Source organism: Pan troglodytes, chromosome 21, assembly GCF_028858775.2.
Source record: "Pan troglodytes isolate AG18354 chromosome 21, NHGRI_mPanTro3-v2.0_pri, whole genome shotgun sequence".
NCBI classification, from domain to species: Eukaryota; Metazoa; Chordata; class Mammalia; order Primates; family Hominidae; genus Pan; species Pan troglodytes.
Genome location: NC_072419.2, coordinates 31,978,722 through 32,001,249, shown reverse-complemented (window position 1 = coordinate 32,001,249; position 22,528 = coordinate 31,978,722). Strand labels below are relative to the sequence as shown.

General features: G+C 48.3%; 2 protein-coding genes across 17 annotated transcripts in view; one reads left to right on the top strand and one right to left on the bottom strand.

Annotated features, from left to right (window-relative positions):
- NINL (ninein like) overlaps positions 1-13,803 on the top strand; it is a 139,110-nt gene extending 125,307 nt beyond the window's left edge. For 7 of the 14 annotated variants that reach the window (XM_016937587.4, XM_054674923.2, XM_024352187.3 and 4 more), the window contains 5 exons: positions 4,089-4,247; positions 5,007-5,120; positions 8,115-8,285; positions 10,752-10,865; positions 12,860-13,803. In XM_016937587.4, coding sequence (XP_016793076.2) covers positions 4,089-4,247; positions 5,007-5,120; positions 8,115-8,285; positions 10,752-10,865; positions 12,860-13,051 — 750 coding nt within the window. In that variant the 3' untranslated portion in view covers positions 13,052-13,803. The other 7 variants (XR_010154092.1, XR_010154091.1, XM_054674920.2 and 4 more) reach the window with 5 other exon arrangements.
- A 4,125-nt stretch (positions 13,804-17,928) lies between these two features.
- GINS1 (GINS complex subunit 1) overlaps positions 17,929-22,528 on the bottom strand; it is a 41,421-nt gene continuing 36,821 nt past the window's right edge. For all 3 annotated transcript variants that reach the window (XR_001712165.4, XM_009436962.4, XM_016937586.4), the window contains one exon: positions 17,929-20,564. Coding sequence is in view for 2 of the 3 variants with exons in the window: in XM_009436962.4 (XP_009435237.1) it covers positions 20,496-20,564 (69 nt within the window). In the remaining variant the exon portion in view is untranslated. The remainder of the gene's footprint in view (positions 20,565-22,528) is intronic.

Sequence of the window (22,528 nt, the reverse complement as noted above, 5' to 3'; positions counted from 1 at the left end):
ACCATGTTGGCCAGGCTGGTCTCGAACTCCTGACCTCAAGCTATCCGCTGGCCTTGGCCTCCCAAATTGCTGGGATTACAGGTGTGAGCCACTGTACCCGGCTTACCCCAAAAATTTTACCATGAAAAACTTTAAACACAGGAAAGTTGAAACAATATAGAGTGATCATCCACATACATTACATTACATCCACATACATCCACAACATTAATGCAACTGTTATCCGCATTGCTGCGTGCACTTTAGTTCTGTTCATATCTATATATTTCACGTGTGCATGTGTATGTGTGTGTTCTGAACCATTTGAAGACAAGTTACAGGCCGGGTGCGGTGCCTCATACCTATAATCCCTGCATTTTGGGAGGCCAAGGTGGGCGGATCACTTGAGCCCAGGAGTTCAAGACCAGCCTGGGCAACATGACAAAACCCCATCTCTACAAAAAAAAGAAAAATCAGCTGAGTATGCCGCCATGTGCCTATAGTCCCAGCTACTCAGGAGGTTGAGGTGGGAGGATGGCTTGAGCCTGGGAGGTTGAGGCTACAGTGAGTAGAGATCGTACCACTGCACTCCAGCCTGACAGAGTGAGACCCTGTCTCTAATAATAATAATAATAATAATAATAATAGAAAATAAGTTCCAGATGTCATGATACTCCACTTCTCAATATTTCAACAGGCATCTCTTAAAAGGAAGTGCATCTCCCACCTCGCCACACTGAAGGAGTGCTGTCACACTTAAGAAACTTAGCAGTAGTTATCTCATATCAGTATTCAGACCATATTCTCATTTTTTCAGTTATTAAAAAGTGTCCTGCACAACAAGGTTTCTGGCAGTAGGATGCAGCTGGGGGTGCCACATTGTGTGTAACTATGACTCTGTTCAGCCATGTTTAGCTATCAGATCAACTTGCTGGCATAAACCAGCCACTTGAGTGCATTCATGGCACCTGTGGGTCAGGCATTCAGACAAACACAGCCTTGACGGCCGTCCCTGCTCTGTGATGTGGGGTCTCGGCTGGGAAGGCTGGACAGTTGGGGTGACCTAATGGCCAGGGTTGGAGTCGTCGGGGACCCCTTCTGCTTGTGTCTGTCTGGGGCCTCTCCTCATGGGGCTGGACCTGGAGGGAGTGTCGTGGGGGGTGTCAGGGAGCTAGTGTTCCAGGGCAGCTGGTGGGAGGCGCACGGCTCCCAAGCCCTCCTTGGAAGTCACTCTACGTTATTCCCACTGAGTCCCTGGAGCCGCGGGGGAGGCTTCTCTGATGGGCAAGTGTTCAGGTCACATTTCAGAAGAGGATGTGGGATGGAAGAGGCTTCTGGAGGCTTATTTGGACAACACATCCCCTGCATGGTCCCTTTGGTGTTTTGATCTGGAAGACCTGTTTTTCCCCATGACACTGGCTTTTGGAAGAGCCCCAGTAGTGGTCCCGTGGGCCATCCCACATTCTGGATCTGTCCAGTTGTTTTCTGAGAGTGTAGGCTACTCTGGTCGTATGTCACTTGTCTGCCTTGTAAACTGGAAATTAGGCCTAAAGGCTGGAGCAGATGCAGAGTGAACATATTTGACACAGATGTCATTTGTTTTAACACACACCCAGGAGACAGCTGCTGACATCTCATGTTGGCTTCTGCAGTGAAAGCCAGATGAATGCAAGTTCAAAATTAAGAGGTGGCCAGCGTGAACGCCACCAGGAGCAGATAGCATCTCTGCCTCCTGATGCAGCTCCCTGCACAGTGTCTGCCCAGGAACTTGTCACCCGAGTCACAAGGAAGCACCAGACAAACACCAAATGGGAGGGGGTGGAACTGTATTTGTCAAAAAATGTCAAAGTCATGAGAGACAGAGGCTGAGGAGACATTCCACATTTGAGGAGGCTGAAACAGCTGGACAGGGCCCAGCTGATCCTGTGCTGGGAAGGATGCTGCCAGGCTCGTTGACAAAATGAAGTGTGGGGACATCGAGGCCACTGTCCTGAAGCAGTAGCTGCACAGCAGCCGCGTGAGAGCTGCTGTCCCCGGGAGGCAGGCGGCTGTGGAGAAGGGAAGACATCATGTGTGCGCCTGTGTGTGTAGGGGGCAAAGCAGATTGGGGGGGTGTTGTCGGCTAGAAGCTGGGATGGAAGGCAGGTTGGTTTCCCTGGTGATGTTCTAGTCTTGAAACTGTTCAAGTCTGAAATTATTTCCAAATGAAGAGTTTTTTGTGTGTTTGTTTGTTTGTTTTGAGATGGAGTCTTGTTCTGTCACTCTGGCTGGAGTGCAGTGGTGCAATATCAGCTCACTGCAACCTCTGCCTCCCGGGTTCAATCGATTCTCCTGCCTCAGCCTCCCAAGTAGCTGGGACTACAGGTGTGTGCCACTAAGCCCGGCTAATTTTTGTATTTTTAGTGGAGATGGGGTTTTGCCATGTTGGCCAGGCTGGTCTCAAACTCCTGACCTCAGGTGATCCTTCCACCTCGGCCTCCCAAAGCGCTGGTATTACAGGCATGAGCCACCACGCCCAGCCACCAAATGAAGAGTTTAAATGTTAAAGGTGAATAGAAGAAAATCCACTATTGTGTTTATCTCAAGAACTGAAGGAAGATTCCATTTCTACTCATGAAATCAAGGCTGTCTTTAGAGGACAAGGTGAATGTGTGTCAGTATTAAAACAATTCTAATTTTCACAATAAAATGTCATAAAACACATGAGCTCTATACCATACACAACTGCCACACGCTTATGTCGTGGTGGAAGCTTCTCTTAACCTGAGGCTTGAGGTTCTAGGGAAGGGATGAGGTGAGGTTAATTTGCAAGGAATTGCATGAGAAAAATGCGTGGACTCCCTAATCTTGAGTAAATCCAAATGGAAAAACGTCCCAGTTTTCTTACATGCCTGTAAAACCTGTAGAAGCAAAGGCAGTGGTTGTGGGCGTCACTCTGGGAAGGTGACGTGTACGTGGTCGATTGTGCTGAGAGCGGGTCAGAGGACATCACTCCAAACCCCCAAGAGCTGCGGTAGGAAAAAGCAAGTAAGCAGAAATATGGTTGCATGAAGATGTTCCTGACAGGTGGCTGCAGACAGCAGAGCCTCCGTGGTCCAGACCGCAGGGCCACTTTCCTGCCGCTGTCACTGCACTGCGCCCTCACAGGTTCCCCTCATGAACGTTTGCTGAAATCCATTGTCTGTGGGAGGTGCTATTGAGAAAAAGCAAAACATACAATTTGATGAACCTATGTACCCTGCCAAGAGCTACGCTTGTGTGTTCAATGACGGAGATCAGAGGAGACTTAAGAGATTCATGTACCTCAAGTTTAAATAGGTTGCTTTTTTGTTAAAATTGCCATATATTTTTAAATATATTAAAATAATCATGGAGGAAATGAGAAAAACGTGAAAGGTCTTCCAAACAGTGGTTTGGACGGTCATGGCGTATACTCCCTTCTGGTGGCCTAGATGTGTGTGTGTTTTTCCTAGGGGCTGGAGCAGGGCTTTCTGTCCTCGGCACTGGTGACATTTGGGGCCAAATCATCTGTGTTGTAGGGTGTCAAGTGCCCCCATGCCTCCATCTCCAGCTGTGATCACCAAAAATACCTGGAGACATTGCCAGACATTTCCTCAGGAGCAAAGTTGTACCTGGTTGAGAGCAATTACAATGATATGAATTGAGCTGCTGGCTTAAAAGTATTTTAGGGGGCAAGGTGGGGCTGGGCTCAGTGGCCCACACCTATAATCCCAGCACTTTGGGAGGCTGAGATGGGAAGATCCCTTGAGGCTAGGAGTTCAGGACCAGCTTTGGCAACACAGCTAGAGACCCTGTCTCGACCAAAAAACAAAACTAGGTGGGAGTGGTGACGTGTGCCTGTGGTCCCAGCTACTTGGGAGGCTGAGGTGGGAGGATCGCCTGAGCCTAGGAGGTCACGGCTGCAGTGAACCATGAATGTGCCACCGCACTCCAGCCGGGGCAACAGAGCGAGAGCCTGTCTTGAAAAACAAAACAAAACAAAACAAATGACTACTTAATAAAAATATAGCCAATGATGGGCAAATGTATATATAAAATGAAAATTAAAAACATTTTTTTCTTATGTATTTAAAAACTTTTTCCCCCAGAATCAGAACTACAAGGATCAATTATCCCAGCTCAATGTCAGGGTTCTTCAACTGGGACAGGAGGCTTCTACCCACCAGGCCCAAAACGAGGAGCATCGTGTGACCATTCAGATGTTAACACAGAGCCTGGAGGAGGTGGTGTGCAGCGGGCAGCAGCAGGTGGGTGGCCTCAGCCGCAGGCAGCTCCACCCGGGCTCCCCTGGAGGCTGGGAGCTGCAGGGTGGGGAGGCGGCTGCAAATAGGTCAGGACACGCGCTGAGGAGCCTGGAGGGAAGTGAGGGACTTCCCAAGCATGCCTTGGAGAAGTAGGTGGACTGTGCTGTGTTGGCAAATCCCAGTATCTAAAGAAAATAGCAGAATAGCTTTATGTGCTGCTGACAGAGGAGTGAATTGGTACAAAGTTCCCCGAGGGCAGTTTGGCAAAATACACACTTAGAGGCTGAAGAAAGTCCACATGCCTTGACTTCACGATTCCGATGGGGATGTTCCCGAGAGCCTTGTGGAAGGATGCAGCTGCAGCATTTTCCTTGCTGTGCTGTTTATGATAGCAAAGCAGAACTGAAATCGGCCAAGTCACCAACAGAAGCTGAGGGAGTTACTGGATCACAGCACAGCCACTGAAAACCATGTTTTCAAATCATAACTAATGCCCCAGGAAACGCTCCCGCTGCAGTGAGGAGAAGGCACTTCCTGCAGTGCGTGGCGCACCTGACACTGTCTCACCAGGGAGATGCGTGTGTGTAGAGGAGGGGCCGGGGAGTGACTGCAGGACACAGGGCCGGCCTTGGTTGGTGGGTTCACAGGGATTTAAATTTTGTACTTTTTTTCTTTTCTGTAATTTTCTGAGGTTTCTGCACGAATTACATACCAGACTCTTCAGATACTTCTTGACTTGTGCAATTGATTTTTTAAAAACAGAGTGACCAAATCCAAAAACTTAGAGTTGAACTTGAATGCCTGAATCAGGAACATCAGAGCCTGCAGCTGCCATGGTCAGAGCTGACCCAGACCCTTGAGGAAAGTCAAGACCAGGTGGGTGTGAGCGATGGCTGGAGGCACTGGGTCCAGTCCCACCCGGGAGCAGCATCACCGCAGTGCCAACGGTGTTGCCAGGCCTCCTCCAGCCCAGAGAAGTAGTTGCGCTGCTGGGCACAGCTGTCCAGGTGCTTACCGGGCCAGGACCAAAGCTGCTCCCAGTGCAGGGTTGGTTTGACTGTCAGCAAGCCCCGTGAAGAGTAGTGACTGTTTACTCCCGAGGGAAGGAGTGCGGGCACCATGCCTGTGGGTCAGCCCTCCACAGAATGGAGGAGCCAGAGGCAAGCCTGGGGACTGTGTCGTCAGAACCAAGGCAGCAGGCTCCAGCCCTGGGAGTGGGGTGACATGGGCACTCATGGGCATGCATGACACTGGCCTCTGCACACGCCTCCAGGTGCCACATCTGCTGGCCCCGCAGATGAGAGGCGCGGGAGGTGCAGACACAGGAGGCTGGGCTATGGTGGCAGGGGCTCGTGGTCCAGGACAGACAGGTGTGTGCAGGGGCAGCCGAGCAGGGGCCTCAGGGAGGGGAGCCGGCTCGGGATGCTTGTGGAGGGGGTGGCTCAAGGGAGAGGAGAAGAGCAGGTGTGTAACGGCCAAAGGTGCCCAGAGGGCGAGTGCCCAATGTGGACACAGGTGCGGGGCACACTTGGAAGCTTGGCTACAGAGAGGAAAGGGGGCTGTGGGAAAGGGTCTCTCCCCACCTGCCTGTGAGGCTCGGCTGAGCCTCTGCACCTGGTACCCCCCGGCGCTGGCCCTGGCGCCCTGTGCAGAGGCACCCCCTAGACGTCCTGAGGCACAGAGGGGTCAGCTGGGCATGGACCCCAGAGCTTTCTGAGGCGCTGTTGGGGCTCCCATAGGCTCTTGGCCTTGCAGCTACAGGCTGTCAGTTTTCCAGAGGTGCTCTGCCTATTTGGGGCACCCTTCTCTACTTTTGAGTCTAAAAGGAACCCTGGAAAATTGCCTGGGCCAGTTCGAGTCCTTTGAGGTGAGGAGTAAGGCCACCTGAAAAGGCCAGCACTTCCTCAGCACCTGGCGCTGGGAGGCATCGCTGGGGCCAAGGGAGAGCATTCCACACCCCTGGGGCCACGCCTGCCACCAGCCTCTCAGTTGGGAAGCACCTCACCAAGTCTGTCCTTGCAGCCATGTGGGTCACCCCTTCTTCCTCGTGATTTAGAGGAAGACGCTCCCCCAAAGCACGTGGCTTCCAGTCAGCATCAGGAAGCTGGGGGCTTCCAGGGTAGCTCAGGACACTCTGGAAAAGGCAGATGGGGCTCCCTAAGAGTGGCCACGAGAGGCTGGGCCTGAAGCTGATGTGTTTGCCGTTTCCATGTGGGAGGGAAGCTAGGGCAGTCACTGTCATGCCCATGTGTGGTTCAGGAGGAAGGCCCCAGAGGCCAGAGCAGACAAGAGGGATGGGGCCTCGTAGAGGAGCTCAGAGGGCGGAGGGTCTCCCAGGGGAGCTCAGAGGGCAAAGGGATGGGGACTCACAGGGCCCTCTCCACGGGAAGGACAGGAAGGGTGGCTGCACTCAGGATGGGAGATGATGCCCCCGCGTCTGCCGCTCTGCCTCACTCCAGCACCCAGAACACAAATGTCCTTGTTTCCAGTGCTCCCCTGGGGACGTCTTTCCCTGTCCCTGTGACTGTCAAGGTCTGTAGATGTGGCCCGTCTCGCGTTGCCAAGGAAGGAGATGAAGAGGACTGGATGGCTCTCCATTCAGTAGATGTTTACAGGCTGCCCACCATGGGCAGAGATCCCCCTTGGGCTGGACCCTGGCCATGCTGTGGAGCGGCTTAATTAGTGGGGGTTCGGTCCCAGGATGGCTGTGAGGGGTGGTGCAGTCCAAGGACCTGCAAGCATCAGAGCCCAGGGAGTTGGGGTGCCGGGCCAGAGCCTTCCTGGGTGGGTAGATGTGCTTGACGCGTGGGAGTCCCGCAGGCCTGGGGGGCAGCAGCCAGAGTGACCATCTGAGACGAGCCTTCGGGAGAAGGCTGCATTTGGTGGAGATGCTATTTAGAACTGGTTCTTCCCTCCTTTTCTGTCTCAAACCATAAGCTGCCTTCCAGGGCCTGGAAAATGTGGAGTGCAGGTGTGTCTCTCTGGGGTGACCCCCGTCCTGAAGAAGGGTGAGCTTTACAGTGATGACCTGGCCCCCCCAAGACAGGCCCCCAGCTCGGCTGAGTCAGTGCAGGGACTACTGAAGGGAAGCCGGGCCTGGCAGTGCGGGCGCAGGGCGTTGCCTTCCCTCTTCCTCCACCATGTGGTGATGTCAGGCCCGGCCCAAACATGACCCCGATGGAGCGTGCGTGATTCCTACTCCGTCTTGGGGTCTCAGGTGAGTAAGGGGTGGCGTGGCCAGTTCTTATAGGGTGCCAAAGAAATCCTGGTGAAGCCTCCAGTCAACTGGATGTAAATTGTATTTGGATCTTGCTTTGAGCTGCTTCGTTAAAGGGGCTGGCATAGTGGTGCACAGTTTACTGTAACAGCTCAGCCCACCTCCAGCAGACAGTGCCATCCAGGAAACCAGGCGCTGCCAGGAATTCCAGCCCTGGCCCCACCTTCCCTTCAGCAGTCCGTGTTGTCTGGGTAGTCTGTGGCCAGTGTAGCCCTGTTGCAGAGTGAGGTCTCCGCTGAAAGGAGAACTGGCGTGGGTCGTTGTTTGAAAAGAATCAGGCCCCAGCGAGGTTCACTGGAAGCTAACACTGGATGCAGCAGAATCTGGGTCTGACAGGAGGTCAGCGTCACCATTTTGAGGGTGATGGACATGTTTTCTGCACTCTAGCACTGTATGGAAGCGCTGGCTGACAGCAGCCTGGCTGTCCGAATTCCAAAGAAATGGGCTCCTTCTAAATATTCAGGTGCTGCTGCATACTCGGGAGCACATGCTTTCCTTGCCCTTGCAGGTGGGGGTGTCCTTGGTTGGAGAGGGTGCTCCTCTGTGCCGCGTCTCAGCAGCCCCACCAGAGCTGGCTCCCCTTCCCCATGCAGGTGCAGGGAGCTCACCTGAGGCTGAGGCAGGCCCAGGCCCAGCACTTGCAGGAGGTCCGGCAGCTGCAGGAGCAGATGGGCCGGCTGGTGCCCCAGGACCGTGTGGCCGAGCTGCAGCGCCTGCTCAGCCTTCAGGGAGAGCAGGCCAGGAGGTGCCTGGATGCACAGCGGGTGAGTGGGGATGCAGCGAGAGATGGCTGACGAGATGAGGAGGAGGGTGAGGCGGGCCCACCGGTCCTCAGTTACCCAGAAGCTGCACAAGTGTGAATACATGAGTCACGTATGTAGCATGTCAGATGGTAAGGAAGGCTGTAGGGAGAGGGGCAGTGTGGTTTTAAACAGGGTGGCCAGACAAGGCCTCACAGGTGGCCCCTGAGATGGTGAGACCTGAATGGGGTGAAGGAGCGGTGGCGCCATGTGGCAGGGGAGCAGCAGAGGCCCTGGGGTAGGGGGTACTTGGCATGTTCCAGGGGAACAGGGACCGGAGGCCGAGGGCAGAGAGCAGAGGGTGACAGACTGGGCCCGGCAGGTGCCGTGGGCCGTGCAGGTGGTGGGAGATGGGAGACAGTAGCTCGGAGCACAGACTGTGGAGGGTGGGATCCCGCCCACTACCTCCCAGCTGAGTGACCTTGGGCAAGTGAACCTCTCTGTGCCTCAGTTTCCTCATCTGTAAAGTCCTGCTAGCAGTAGTGTCCACCTAAAAGGCTTATTGGGAGGCATCAATGGGTTGGCGACTTTAAAGCACTTGAAGGGTCCCCAGCACAGCTGTGCCCTATGCAGGAGTTTAATTCAAAAGTCTGAGAGAATAACTCACTCCTGAAATTCCCAACATAGTTCATAGTTCATCAGGGACAGACTTCAGGAGAGATCAGGAACCAGAGGGCAGGGGACACCCTCATGAGAAAGGAATCGGCGCACGACTTGAAAAGTGGGTAACATTTGATGTTTGTAAAGTGTAAGTTCTAACGAAGAACAACCTTGTAACATCACACAAAGGGGTCAAGCTAAAGTTAAGTGATGCTACATTATTGACAAAACAAAGTTAAGGAGAATCCCCCTAGAAGAATACACTAACACAGCGAGGGAAGCTCACTTTGGAGTTATTTATGGTTAAAATCTTAGGACCAGTTCTCTGAGGACAAATGAGTCTGCTGATTCTCCCTGAACTGCAAAGAGAAAGGAAAGCTGTGTGGTTTGGGCCAGAACATATTTTTGTTTTGTTTTGTTTTGTTTTTTGAGACAGAGTCTGACTCTGTTGCCAGGCTGGAGTGCAGTGGCGTAATCTTGGCTTACTGCAACCTTCGCCTCCTGTGTTCAAGCAATTCCCCTCCCTCAGCCTCCTGAGTAGCTGGGACTACAGGCACGCATCACCATGCCCAGCTAATTTTTTGTATTTTAGTAGAGATGGGGTTTCACCGTGTTGGCCAGGATGGTCTTGATCTCCTGACCTCATGATCCGCCCACCTCGGTCTCCCAAAGTGCTGGGATTATAGGCGTGAGCCACTGCGCCCGGCCCTGGGCCAGAACATTTTTAAACCCTTGCTCTGGACAGATGAAAGGTTACCCACAGTCACTGTCAGATGTGTACATTTGAGCTGATTTCCATTTTATTTATTTATTTATTTTTGAGACAGAGTCTTACTCTGTCACCCAGGCTGGAGTGCAATGGTGCGATCTCGGCTCACTGCAGCCTCCACCTCCTGGGTTCAAGCAATTCTCCTGCCTCAGCCTCCTGAGTAGCTGGGACTACAGGTGCCTGCCACCATGCCTGGTTAATTTTTTGTATTTTTGGTAGAGACAGGATTTCACCATGCTGGCCAGGCTGGTCCTGAACTCCTGACCTCAGGTGATCTATCCGCCTTGGCCTCCCAAAGTGCTGGGATTACAGGTGTAAACCACCTCGCTAGGCCACTAATTTCCATTTTAAAATAAATAGCCTTGAGCTGATTTCTTTTTAAAATGTAAAATATTGCCTGTAACCTTTTTGTTTTTGTTTTTTGTGTTTTTTTTGAGACGGAGTCTTGCTCTGTCACCCAGACTGGAGTGCAGTGGCACGATCTTGGCTCACTGCAACCTCCGTCTCCTGGGTTCAAGCAATTATTCTGCCTCAGCCTCCCGAGTAGCTGGGACTACAGGCGCCCGCTACCATGCCCGGCTGATTTTTTGTATTTTAGTAGAAATAGGGTTTCACCGTGCTGCCCAGGCTGGTCTCGAACTCCTGAGCTCAGGTAATCCGCCCGCCTCAGACTCCCAAAGTGCTAGGATTACAGTTGTGAACCACTGCACCTGGCTTTTTTTTTTTTTTTTTTTTTTTTTTTGAGATGGAGTCTCACTCTCTCACCAGGCTGGAATGCAGTGGTGCTATTTCGGCTCACAGCAACCTCTGCCTCTTGGGTTCAAGTGATTCTCCTGCCTCAGCCTCCCGAGTAGCTGGGACTACAGGTGCACACTACCACGCCCAGCTAATTTTTTTTTTTTTTTTTTGAGACTGAGTCTCGCTCTGTCACCTAGGCTGGAGTGCCACTGCAACCTCCACCTCCTGGGTTCAAGTGATTCTCCTGCCTCAGCCTCCCAAGTAGCTGGGATTACAGGCGTGAGCCACCACGCCCGGCCACCTGCAACCTTCTTTTATGGCAGGAAGAACATGAGAAACAGCTGAAAGCCACAGAAGAGCGGGTGGAAGAGGCGGAGATGATTCTGAAGAATATGGAAATGCTCCTCCAAGAGAAAGTGGATAAGCTGAAGGAGCAGGTGAGTGATGGGCGCTGCTGCTTTCGTGTTCACGTCCTCTTCTGAACACTCTCCACTTTTATGGGTGTGCAGGTAGCTAATACAGGAAAAGGCTGTCTTGTCACAGAATTCCAGGGAACTAAATGTATACCCTACACTGCAGGTGCACATTCATTTATTTTCCTCCGGGAATGGTTTTAAGATCTGTCCTTTGGGTGTTCACATACACTCAGAAAGGACTCATCCGTTCATTTGTTCATGTAGTCATTCAGGCATCCCCAAGCACCTCTGGTCTAAGCTTTCCCAGGTAGACCTGAGATGAGCAGGGCTGAGCCTGCATCCCAGACCTAACCCTCTGGAGACAGAGGCAGATGCTTCCATAGAGCATACATGACCTCGGGCCATGATGAGTGCTCTGAAAATGAGAGAATAGAGGTGGAAGGAGCCGGTGGGGTGGTCAAGGCCACTTTGAAGAGCCAGCATTTGGTCAGATGCCCAGTGACCAGCACAGGAACGTCCAGCTGTGTCCCCAGCAGAGGCCAGGTGGCATTTGGAAGGCTCACTGGGTGGGAGATGCACACATCTCCTCGTGTCTGGGGGACTCCGAGGAGGGTGCATTCCAGGCAGCGGACAGCCATGGAGGAGGACGCCATGGCTGGTGTGAACTGGTAGGGCTCAGGTAGGCAGTGCCTGTCGTGTGTATCCTAGAAGCCAAGGTCAGGGGTTTGGGTTTTATCATAATGGCAGTTAGAAGGCATAGGGAGATTTTAAGTAAAAGCATGACAGGATCTATCTTTTAAAAGAAACCATACTAGGGAAAAAGTCACTTGGGCTACTATAAGGAGCAAAGACCAAAAATGAGGCACCATAACTCACCTGGTCTGTAGATGTTCGAAGTCCAACTCAGCAGGTGGGAACTGACGTGCAGCAGTGCTGTGCCCCGAGGGCTGATGGCACAGGGTGTGGGTGGACGCCACGGACCACATTCAGTGTTAGGATTAAGAGAAATATGAAAACCTGGAGAAGTATTTTTGCTCCATCGTGATCCAGTATGGTTTGGTCTACATGAGGGATCCTGAGCTCAGCCCAAGCTAGACAAGGCATTTGTGGAAGGTTCCTAGTCCCTCCCTGGGGCCACCCGTCCTTGCCCAGCTTCCTCCCCTACTGGTGCCCCCAGTCCCTCTCACCCTTTCTCCCTGGCACACACCCACAGTCCTCAGTTGCCCTTCTCGCCAGCAACACCTGACTTCTGGTTCAATCCTGTGGCTCCTGCACACCTGCCCTGGCCCTGAGCACAGGCCACAGCCCGGGGCCTCAGTACTGCCTGTCCTGTGCCTGCTCCCTCCCCTGCTTCCCTTGGCTCATGGCCTTGCTGACATCACAGCCAGTAGAGCATACGCAGATGAACCTGTTCCACACTCTGACCGTCCCAGGGCCTTTTGAGGACTGGCCACTTTTGCCTGAAGTCCTTGTTTCACAGCACAAAGCTGCCTCAAGTTTTCTCCATCACATAGCCCAGCAGATTCTCAATTTCCTCTCATGCCAGGGTAACAAAACTTGTCATTATAATCCAGTATTTGTGTCAGATTTCTTTTTTTTTTGGAGACAGAGTCTTGCTCTGTCGCCCAGGCTGGATGGAGTGTAGTGGTGCGATCTCTGCTCACTGCAAGCTCCATCTCCTGGGTTCACACCATTCTCCTGCCTCAGCCTCCCGGGTAGCTGGGACTACAGGCGCCCGCCACCACGCCCAGCTAAATTTTTTGTATTTTTTAGTAGAGATGGGGTTTCACCGTGTTCGTCAGGATGGTCTCGATCTCCTGACCTTGGGATCTGCCCACCTCAGCCTCCCAAAGTGCTGGGATTACAGGCGTGAACCACTGCCCCCGGCCTTGGGTCAGATTTCTAAGAGCCCAAAACTGTGGTTTGCATAAACCTGGGAGGATAAAAGAGAGCAGGCTGATCTGTAGCGTTTCTCCACCGGCCTCATGCAAAGCATGGCTTCCTTCCCTCTCTAGTTTGAAAAGAACACGAAGTCCGACCTGCTGCTGAAGGAGCTGTACGTGGAGAACGCCCACCTGGTGAGAGCACTTCAGGCCACCGAGGAGAAGCAGCGAGGCGCCGAGAAACAAAGCCGCCTCTTGGAAGAAAAAGTTCGCGCTCTCAACAAACTCGTCAGTAGGATTGCCCCCGCAGCCCTCTCTGTGTAAAGACGGATTATTTTCTAGGATTCATTCGAAAGCACATCTTTTAAATTAAGCCACTGTGCTGCCTTAGATTCCGTGGGTCATGAGCCATGAGTCCTGGGACATCTGAGGACTGGGATTCTTTGTTCACCCCGCAGATAGTTAATGAATGGTCTGCCCTGGGCAAGATGGAGGTGGGGGCTGGGGGAATATGCATGTTGCAGAAGCCGGCGTTTTCATTAGCGGTCCTGAGTAATTTCCCTTGGCAAAATTCCCAGTTTTGCCACTCGCTGGAGCCAGATCCTGGGAGCTGTCAGCAAGGAGCAGGTAAGTGAGCAGTTACGGACAGCACTTTCCATGTGGTGCTTCCGACCCTGGCTGCCGGATTGAAATGTAAAGTCAGGGCTCTGTACAGTTTTGCCATTTCACTGTTCTGCTTTAAGCTTAGGTTATTAGAACTCTTGGTGGAGGGTGCGTACACACATTCCAGAAAAGGCTTCACTCACTGGGAACGTCAACCCAGCGAGAAAGGAGGGGAAGCCCCTTCTCCGGGGACCTTATCTGTGGACTCAGGGATGATGGTGTTTATTGCAAATGCACAATCTTTTTCCCATTGAAATGTCGTCACACTGGAAATTGTACTATATGTAAAAAAAAAAAAGTATAGTTTTATATTTGAAATGTATGCAAATTATGGCCATATGGCTGATTGGAATGTACTACTGTAATATAAAAAGTCACTGTATTTGCAATAAATTCTTTTCTATTAAAATTGACTTCTAAGTTTGTTTTTAATTTTTTAAACTATAAAATATTTCAAACATACAGGAAAATAGTTATATAAGAAACACCCATGTGCCCGTCAACATATCTAGTAAGAATAATATCCTGCCACAGCACTGTGGAGGGCGGGAGCCTGTTCTGTTCTCAGCCTCCTCCCTCTTCCCAGGGCAGCTGCCATCCCAAAGCTGGCATGTCTTCTCCTTTCTGCAGGAGAAAAATGTCACAGCACCGTGGAAAGATAACAAAGCCTGGAACAGATGGAAAGGTCGGTTCTTTGGAAGATTCGGCAACATGAAGTTGACTGGTTCTTCAAAGTTTACTGATAAATGTAATTAATCCCAATAGAAATACAGACGTTACATGCCCCAATCAACCCCAGAATTGGACAAGACATTCTAAAGTTTTTAAATACAACTAAATAAGCAAACAAAACAATTAGGAAAACTCTGAAGAAAGAAGAGCAATGTATGGGGACTAGTTCTACCAGTTATTAATATGTAAGTCCTAATACAGTTTATGTTACATGGGTGTATGCATTTGTCAAAACTCATTGAGGAGTACACTTCTTCATTCACTTTGGGCTTCTGTCTGAGACTGGAGTAACGTGATTGGAGTAACCAGGAGACCTGAACAATATTATCAATCTACTGACATCTAGAACCCACCACACGACACCAGCAGAAGCAAATGCAGCCAAACACTTACCAAGACAGACCATATCCTGGGCCAACAAATCTCAAAAAATTACGAAGATTCAAGCCATACAATGTATGTACTGTGACCACAATGGAATTAAATTAGAAATCTATCCCCCAATACGAAGCTGGAAACCATCATTCTCAGCAAACTGTCACAAGGACAGAAAACCAAACACCGCATGTTCTCACTCATAGGTGGGAATTGAAAAATGAGAACACTTGGACACAGGAAGGGGAACATCACACACCGGGGCCTGTCCTGGGGTGGGGGGGGGGGGGATAGCATTAGGAGCTATACCTAATGTAAATGATGAGTTAATGGGTGCAGCACACCAACGTGGCACATGGATGCATATGTAACAAAACTGCACATTGTGCACATGTACCCTAGAACTTAAAGTATAATAAAAAAATAAAAATAAAAAATGAGGTAAAGTGAAATAAATAAATAATTACATGTGCCCTGAAAAAATATATATATATATCCCCCAATATTTGGAAACTGAACAACATACTGCTGAATAACGCATGAGGCAAAGAAGAGATAAGAGGGGAAATTGGGAAATATCCTGGATTGAATGGAAATGAAAACACAATATATCAAAATTTGTGGGGTAGAGTGAAAGCATTACTTAGGGGAAAAGTCTCAGCACCAAACACCCAGGTTAGAAGAAAGGTCTCAAATCAACGACTTGAGCTTCTACCTTAAATAATTAGACAAAGAAGAGCAAATTAAACCCAAAGTCAAAAGAAAAGAAAATGATGATGATCACAGCAGAAACCAAGGAACGGAAAAGATTGGCCGTGCCATGCTGCAGGCTAGAGCTGCTGTGTTAAGTTTGGTTGGCACGGCCACACTCAGTTACAGATTCCCTAGGTCCACAGATTCCCTACGCCTGCTTCGTGCTCCAGCAGCAGCACGGAGCGGCTGTTAACAGGTCATGTGGCCCACAAAGCCTAATACACAGAAAACATTTGTTGACCCTTGAAATAGAAAACAAAGAATAGAGAAAGTAAACCAAAGACATGTTCTTTCAGAAGATTAGTAAAACTGATAAACTTCTAGTCCAGTCAGAATAAAAGAAAAGAAAAACTAATATCAAAAATGAGAAGTGATATCACTACAGGTGATACCACTATAGGCTACAGATATACAAGCATCATAGGGCAATATTATGAAGAACATTTTTATTTTTTGAGACAGGGTCTCACTGTTGCCCAGGCTGGAGTGCAGTGGCATGATTATAGCTCACTGCAGCCTCCAATTCCCGCCTCAGCCTCCTGAGTAGCTGAGACTACAGGTGCACAGCACCACACCTGGCAATTTTTTTTTTTTTCCTGACGTCTCACTATGTTGCCCGGGCTGGTCTCAAACTCCTGAGCTCAAGCGATCCTTCTGACTTGGCCTCCCAAAGTGCTGGGATTGCAGGCGTGAGCCACCGTGCCCAGCCCATGAACAACTTTATATAAATAAATTTGGTAACTTAGATAAAATGGAGAATACATAAATTGCCAAAGCTCATTCGAGAAAAAAAATGGATAACCAAAATAGCCATGTATTTATTAAGCCAAAACTGTGGTTAAGCTTCCCACAAAGAAACTTCGGGCCTAGATGGCTTAAATATGAACTCTATAAACATTTAAGAAATAAATAATACCAAGTATATAAAACGTATGATAGATATATTGATTTCGTCCATGGCTCCTTGTCCGTAACTCCCATGGCCTTCGTTGCAGTCTGTTGTAATGCTTGGGCATTTTAGGCCTCAGAAGACAATCTCTTTCTGCCCTTCTGCCCTCCTTTCACCTGCTCCTTTTCCCGCCTTTCTTTCTTGGAGCTGGCCATAAAGAAATTCTCTGTGATCAGAAGGGGCACTGCCCCATACTCTGAAAGAAGAAATGCAGCAGAGGCTAAGAACCTGAGCAGACGGGCCTGGCTGAATGGCGCCACTCAGACTATGAGCATTAGATCATACCCTCTTAGTCCAATCGTCTCTCTGCTTGGTTGTCGATCATGCCTAACTAATGAGATTTCTATAAAAGGCCCAAAAGGACAGGGTGTGGAGAGCTTCCGGATTGCTGAACATATGGAGGCTGCTGGAGGGTGGTGAGCATCGAAGCTCCATATCCTTTCCCCATACCTTACCCTATGCATCGCTTCCATTTGGGTCCTTTCATCTGCGTATTTTACCATATCCTTTATAATAAACCAGTAAGCTTAAGTGTTTCTGAGTTCTGTGAGCTGCTCAAGCAAATTAATTGAATCCAAAGAGGGGGGCATGGGAACTCCAACTTGAAGCTAGTTGGTCAGAATCTCAGAGGCCCACACTTGTGGCTGGTGTCTCAAGGGAGGGCAGTCTTGGACTGAGCCCTGACCCTGTGGGATCTGACGCTATCTCCAGGTAGTGTCGGAACTGAAGTAGAAGTAGACACACCTGCTGTCCACTGCAGAGCTTGGTATGTGGGGAAAACCCCCATGCATTTGGTCACAGTCTTCTGTGTTGTTGTTAAGTGACAGAACAGTTTTTTTTTCTATTTAGAAAACTCTTCCAAAAAACTGAATAGGAGGGATTATTTTCCCAAGAACACCACAGACCAATATTTCTCATGCACACTGATGCAAAAATTCTACAAAAAAATTTCAAATAAAATCTTACAAAAAGGAGAATATATCATGACCAGGTGTGGTTTATGCCAGGAATCCAAGGTAGGTTTAACATTGAAAACTCAATCGATCAATCAACCACTGTAATTCACCAGACTAACAAACTAAAAGACAAAACCATCTCAACAGATGCAGAAAAAAGATATGACAAAATCCAGCATCCATTTCTGACTTTTAAAAAAATTCTCAGTACACTAGGTGTATTAGTCTTCTTATGCTGCTAATAAAGACATACTGGAGAGTGGGTAATTTATAAAGCAAAGAGATTTAATTGACAGTTCCACATGGCTGGGGAGGCCTCACAATCACAGCATAAGGCAAATGGATAGGGACCAAAGTCATGTCTTACATGGTGGCAGGCAAAAGAGCATGTCCAGGGGAACTCCCATTTATAAAACCATCAGATCTCGTGAGACTTATTGACTAACACCAGAAAAGTATGGGGAAAACTACCCCCTTGATTCAATTATTTCACCTGGCCCTGCCCTTGACACATGGGAATTATTACAATTCAAGTTGAGATTTGGGTAGGGACACAGCCAAACCATATCACTAGGAATAGGAGGGAACTTCCTACCCCAATAAAGGGCATCTACAAACAACTTAAGAGCTAACATCATAATAGTGAAAGACTGTTTTCCTTCTTAGATCAGGAACAAGATAGGGGTGTCTTCTCTGACCACATATATTTAGTACTCTACTGGAAGTTCTAACCAATGCCATCAGGCAAGAAAAAGAAATAAAAGGCATTCAGATTAGAAAGGAAGGAGTAAAACTCTTTATTCATAGAACACATGACTGTTGATGTAATCTACAAAAACACCATGAGAACTCCGTTTAGCAAGGCTGAAGGATACAAGTTCAACATCAATTGTACTTCTATTTACTAGCAACAAGCAGTTAGAATTTGAAATTTTAAAATACCATTTAGCATCAAAACTATGAAATGCTGACATGGTAGACCTGTACACTGAAAACTACAAAAGATTATTAAGAGAAATAGAAGACAAAACATTAATACCTAGGAAGACAGACCTTGTTTATAGGCCAGAAGACTCAATATTATTAAGATGTCAATTCTCCCAACAGTTTTATATAAATTCAATGCAATCTCAATCAAGGTGCCCAACAGGGGTTTTTGTTGTTGTTGTTGTTGTTGTAGAAATTGACAAGTTGATCCTAATTTCTTTTTGAGATAGAGTCTCACTTTGTCACCCAGGCTGGAGTACAGTGGTGTGATCTCAGCTCACTGCAGCCTTGACCTCCGGGGCTCAAGTGATCCTCCCACCTCAGCCTGCCATGTAGCTGGGACTACAGGCATGCACCACCACACCTGGCTAATTTTTTGTATTTTTTGTAGAGACGGAGTTTTGCCATAGGCCCGGGCTGGTCTGGAACTCCTGAGCTCAAGTGATCCACCCATCTAGGCCTCCCAAAGTTCTAGGATTACAGGCATAAGCCACCACACCCTGCCTGTTCCCAAATTTCACATCAAAAGCAAAGGACTTAACATAGCCAAAACAAATCTCAAAAAGAAATGTGGTACACTGGGCCAGCACCAAGGCTCACGCCTGTAATCCCAGCACATGGGGAGGACGAGGCGAGTGGATTGCTTTAGCTCAGAGTTCAACACAGCCTGACCAACATGGTGAAACCCCATCTCTACAAAAAATACAAACAACAGCAAAAACATGATGCATTAATACTATCTGTTTCAAGAATTATTAGAAAATTACATACACTACATACAAATATGGTATTGGCATTCAGGAGAGAAAAACAGGTCAATGGAACAAAACAGAGTCCTGAAATAAACCCACATATACATTGACAACTACTTTTTAACAAAAATGCAAAGGTGATAGAGCAAAGGGCAGTCCTTTCAAGAAATGGTAGTGAAACAGCTGGATATCTATATTCCCAAGAAAAAGTGAAGGTGGATTGACACCTTGCACCATATAAAAAATTCATTCAAAATGGATCATAGGCTGGGCGCGGTGGCCCACACTTGTAATCCCAAAACTTTGGGAGGCCAAGGTGGGTCACTTGAGGTCAGGAGTTTGAAACCAGCCTGGCCAACATGGTAAAACCCTGTCTCTACTAAAAATACAAAAATTAGCCGGGCGTGGCGGCCTGCGCCTGTAATCCCAGCTACTTGGGAGGCTGAGACAAGAGCATCACTTGAACCCAGGGGATAGAGATTGCAGTGAGCCAAGATCACGCCACTGCACCCCAGCCTGGGTGACAGAACAAGACTCCATCTCAAAACAAAGAAACAAACGAAAAAAGAAAACAAAAAAACAGGTCATAGACCAAAGTATAAAGCTTAAAATTATAACATTTCTAGAAGTAAAAAGGAAAAAAAATTGTGACCTTGGGATGGGAAAAGATTTCTCGGATGCAACACCCAAAGCATAAAAGAACAAACGAATAAACTGGATTTCATCAAAATTTAAAATGTCAGCTGTTTAAAACATACCATTAAAAGACAATCAACTCTTCATGTGACTTTTCAGTCAATCTGAATCTCAGGGAAAACTGTACAAAGTTCCTTCTCTAGCCCCAATTTCACTGTCCCCTTCCAAAGTGGTGATACTGGTGATCACCCCACAGCCACAAGCCACACCAGCCACCATGGTGGAAATGTGCAAAATCCATGTGTGTCCTTCCTTCCCAAATAGCCAGGTGATAAATTAGTATGTCATTAAACATTACATACACTGAAAATTTCTACAGATCATCATCTTCACTTGCATGTGATTTGAAAATGTGTATCTCAGAAATTCAGCTCTCTAGCTTGTACAATACACATGACCAGAAAACAAGACACACAGGATCTACCTTCTTCCTGTCCAGCCAAGTGACTGATTATTTAAGAGATTCAAATGTAACCATGTTTACTTTCATTTAAACAACACACTGTAACAACTGTAGGAATGCTGTGATTACAGATACAGCTTATTAGAAAAAGGAGTAGGGGCCGGGTGCAGTGGCTCACGCCTGTGATCTCAACACTTTGAGAAGCTAAGGTGGGAGGACTGCTTGAGGCCAGGAGTTTGAGACCAGCTTGGGCAACATAGTGAGACACTGTCTCTACAAAACAAAACCAAAACCAAAAAGGAGTAGGAAGAATAGTGTAAAACATTAAAAAAAGAAAGTCCTTAATAGTTAGCAAATTATACTTCTTAGCCAAGTATTCTTAGTTATCTTAAACAATGTCTATAGCTTCTAAAATCAAAGAGGGAGGTGAAGGGAGGGTGGAGAGAGTGAGTACAGAGGAGTCCATGAGTTGAGTGAAGCCTGGAAGTGCCTCGGTGCATGGTCATGACAGGATGTGCTCCAGGACTCCTTGTCTGATCAGCTGCTCACATTTCCATCGAGGTAAAAAGTGCTGAGGGGACAAGAAGGGATGGAGAAAGAGTAAAATAAATGATTGGGAAAGAATTTGAAATTATTTCTTGTATCATTAAAAAGTAGCACTGATTAGTTTTCAAACTCCAACAAGTAAGTAGCTGAAAGTTAAACTTAAGGGGCTGGGTATGGTGGCTCATGCCTGTAATCCCAACACTTTGGGACACCAAGGTAGGCGGATCACCTGAGGTCGGGGGTTCAAGACCAGCCTGACCCACATGGAGAAACCGCGTCTCTACTAAAAAATACAAAGTTGGCCCAGGGGCGGTGGATCACGCCTATAATCCCAGCACTTTGGGAGGCCGAGGCGGGTGGATCACGAGGTCAGGAGATCAAGACCATCCTGGCTAACACGGTGAAACCCCGTCTCTACTAAAAATGCAAAAAAATTAGCCAGGCGTGGTGGCGGGCGCCTGTAGTCCCAGCTACTCAGGAGGCTGAGGCAGGAGAATGGTGTGAACCCGGGAGGCAGAGCTTGCAGTGAGCCGAGACCGTGCCACTGCACTCTAGCTTGGGCAACAGAGCGAGACTCTGTCACAAAAAAAAAAAAAAAAAAATTAGCCAGGCGTGGTGGCGCATGCCTGTAATCCCAGCTACACAGGAGGCTGAGGCGGGAGAATCACTTGAACCTGGGGGTCAGCAGAGATTGTGCCATTGCACTCCAGCCTGGGCAACAAGAGCAAAACTCCATCTCAAAAAAAAAAGGTTAAACTATATTTGCTGTTTTAATCCATTGAAATTGATTCCATTTAGAGCTGTATGGAATTCTGACTTTTACAAATGAATCCAGTTTGCTTAAGTTCAATTCAACTAAGACTTCTGAATTCTAGTAGGTATTGTACTTAGTGTTTATATTTTTTAAATTTATGCACAGAGAAATCCAGATAGGTGCGATTTGGATTATCACTGGCTCAACAGCCTATCAAGAAGACCCATGAAACGCTCATTTCTCCATAAAACCTGTTCTTGGATTTCAGAGTCTGAACATTCTTCTAATAACAAGTGACAACTTTCCTCCTGTATTTCTCAAGGTTGAAAAGTATTCATGACCCACCGCGTGGGTGCTATTCACATGGTACGTGGAAAGATGCCGGTACCCAGGTATTGCTTGTCCTGTGTCTTCCTAAGAGGACATCGCTCTTGCTCTGAGGGAACCAGGGGCAGGTGGAAAGATGTCTCCTTCCCTCTCAAATACCAGGACTTACAGAAAACACTGACTGCCCTGGAGGAGGGAGGTTAAGGAAGCAAGGCAGGAAGGCTTTCCAATTCATAGGTGGTCAAAGAAATCTCAAAGGAAGATCTCAAGGAAGCAAAATGTAACCTCAGTAGCCATGTGCACCTGAAGGTCCTGCCTCACAAACTCAAAGGCCTGGCAAGAGACCCATGACCAAATTCTTCTAAACCAATCTTGAAGATACATGAGCCAAGAAAAATGTAAAAAAACACAACAAAAACAAAATAACTGAGTTGTTCATTTAATGTCCATAATAATGCTGGTATTAAACAGATGGAGAGTATTGATTTCTGGATAAAAAGAAACAGTGCTTGCCATAGTGACAAATATAAAAGAATGTATATTAGAAAATGTTTCCCAGCCAGGCGCAGTGGCTCACGCCTGTAATCCCAGCACTTTGGGAGGCCAAGGCAGGTGGATCATGAGGTCAGGAGTTTGAGACCAGCCTGATCAACATGGTGAAACCCCGCCTCTACTAAGAAAAATACAAAAATTAGCCAGGCATGGTGACACGCGCCTGCAATCCCAGCTACTCGGGAGGCTGAGGCAGGAGAATCGCTTGAACCCAGGAGGCGGAGGTTGCAGTGAGCCAAGATCACGCCACTGCACTCCAGCCTGGCTGACAGAGCGAGAGTCCATCTCGAAAAAAACCATATATATATATAGATAATGTTTCCTACTAATATTTTAGAGTATGTGAATGATCTACA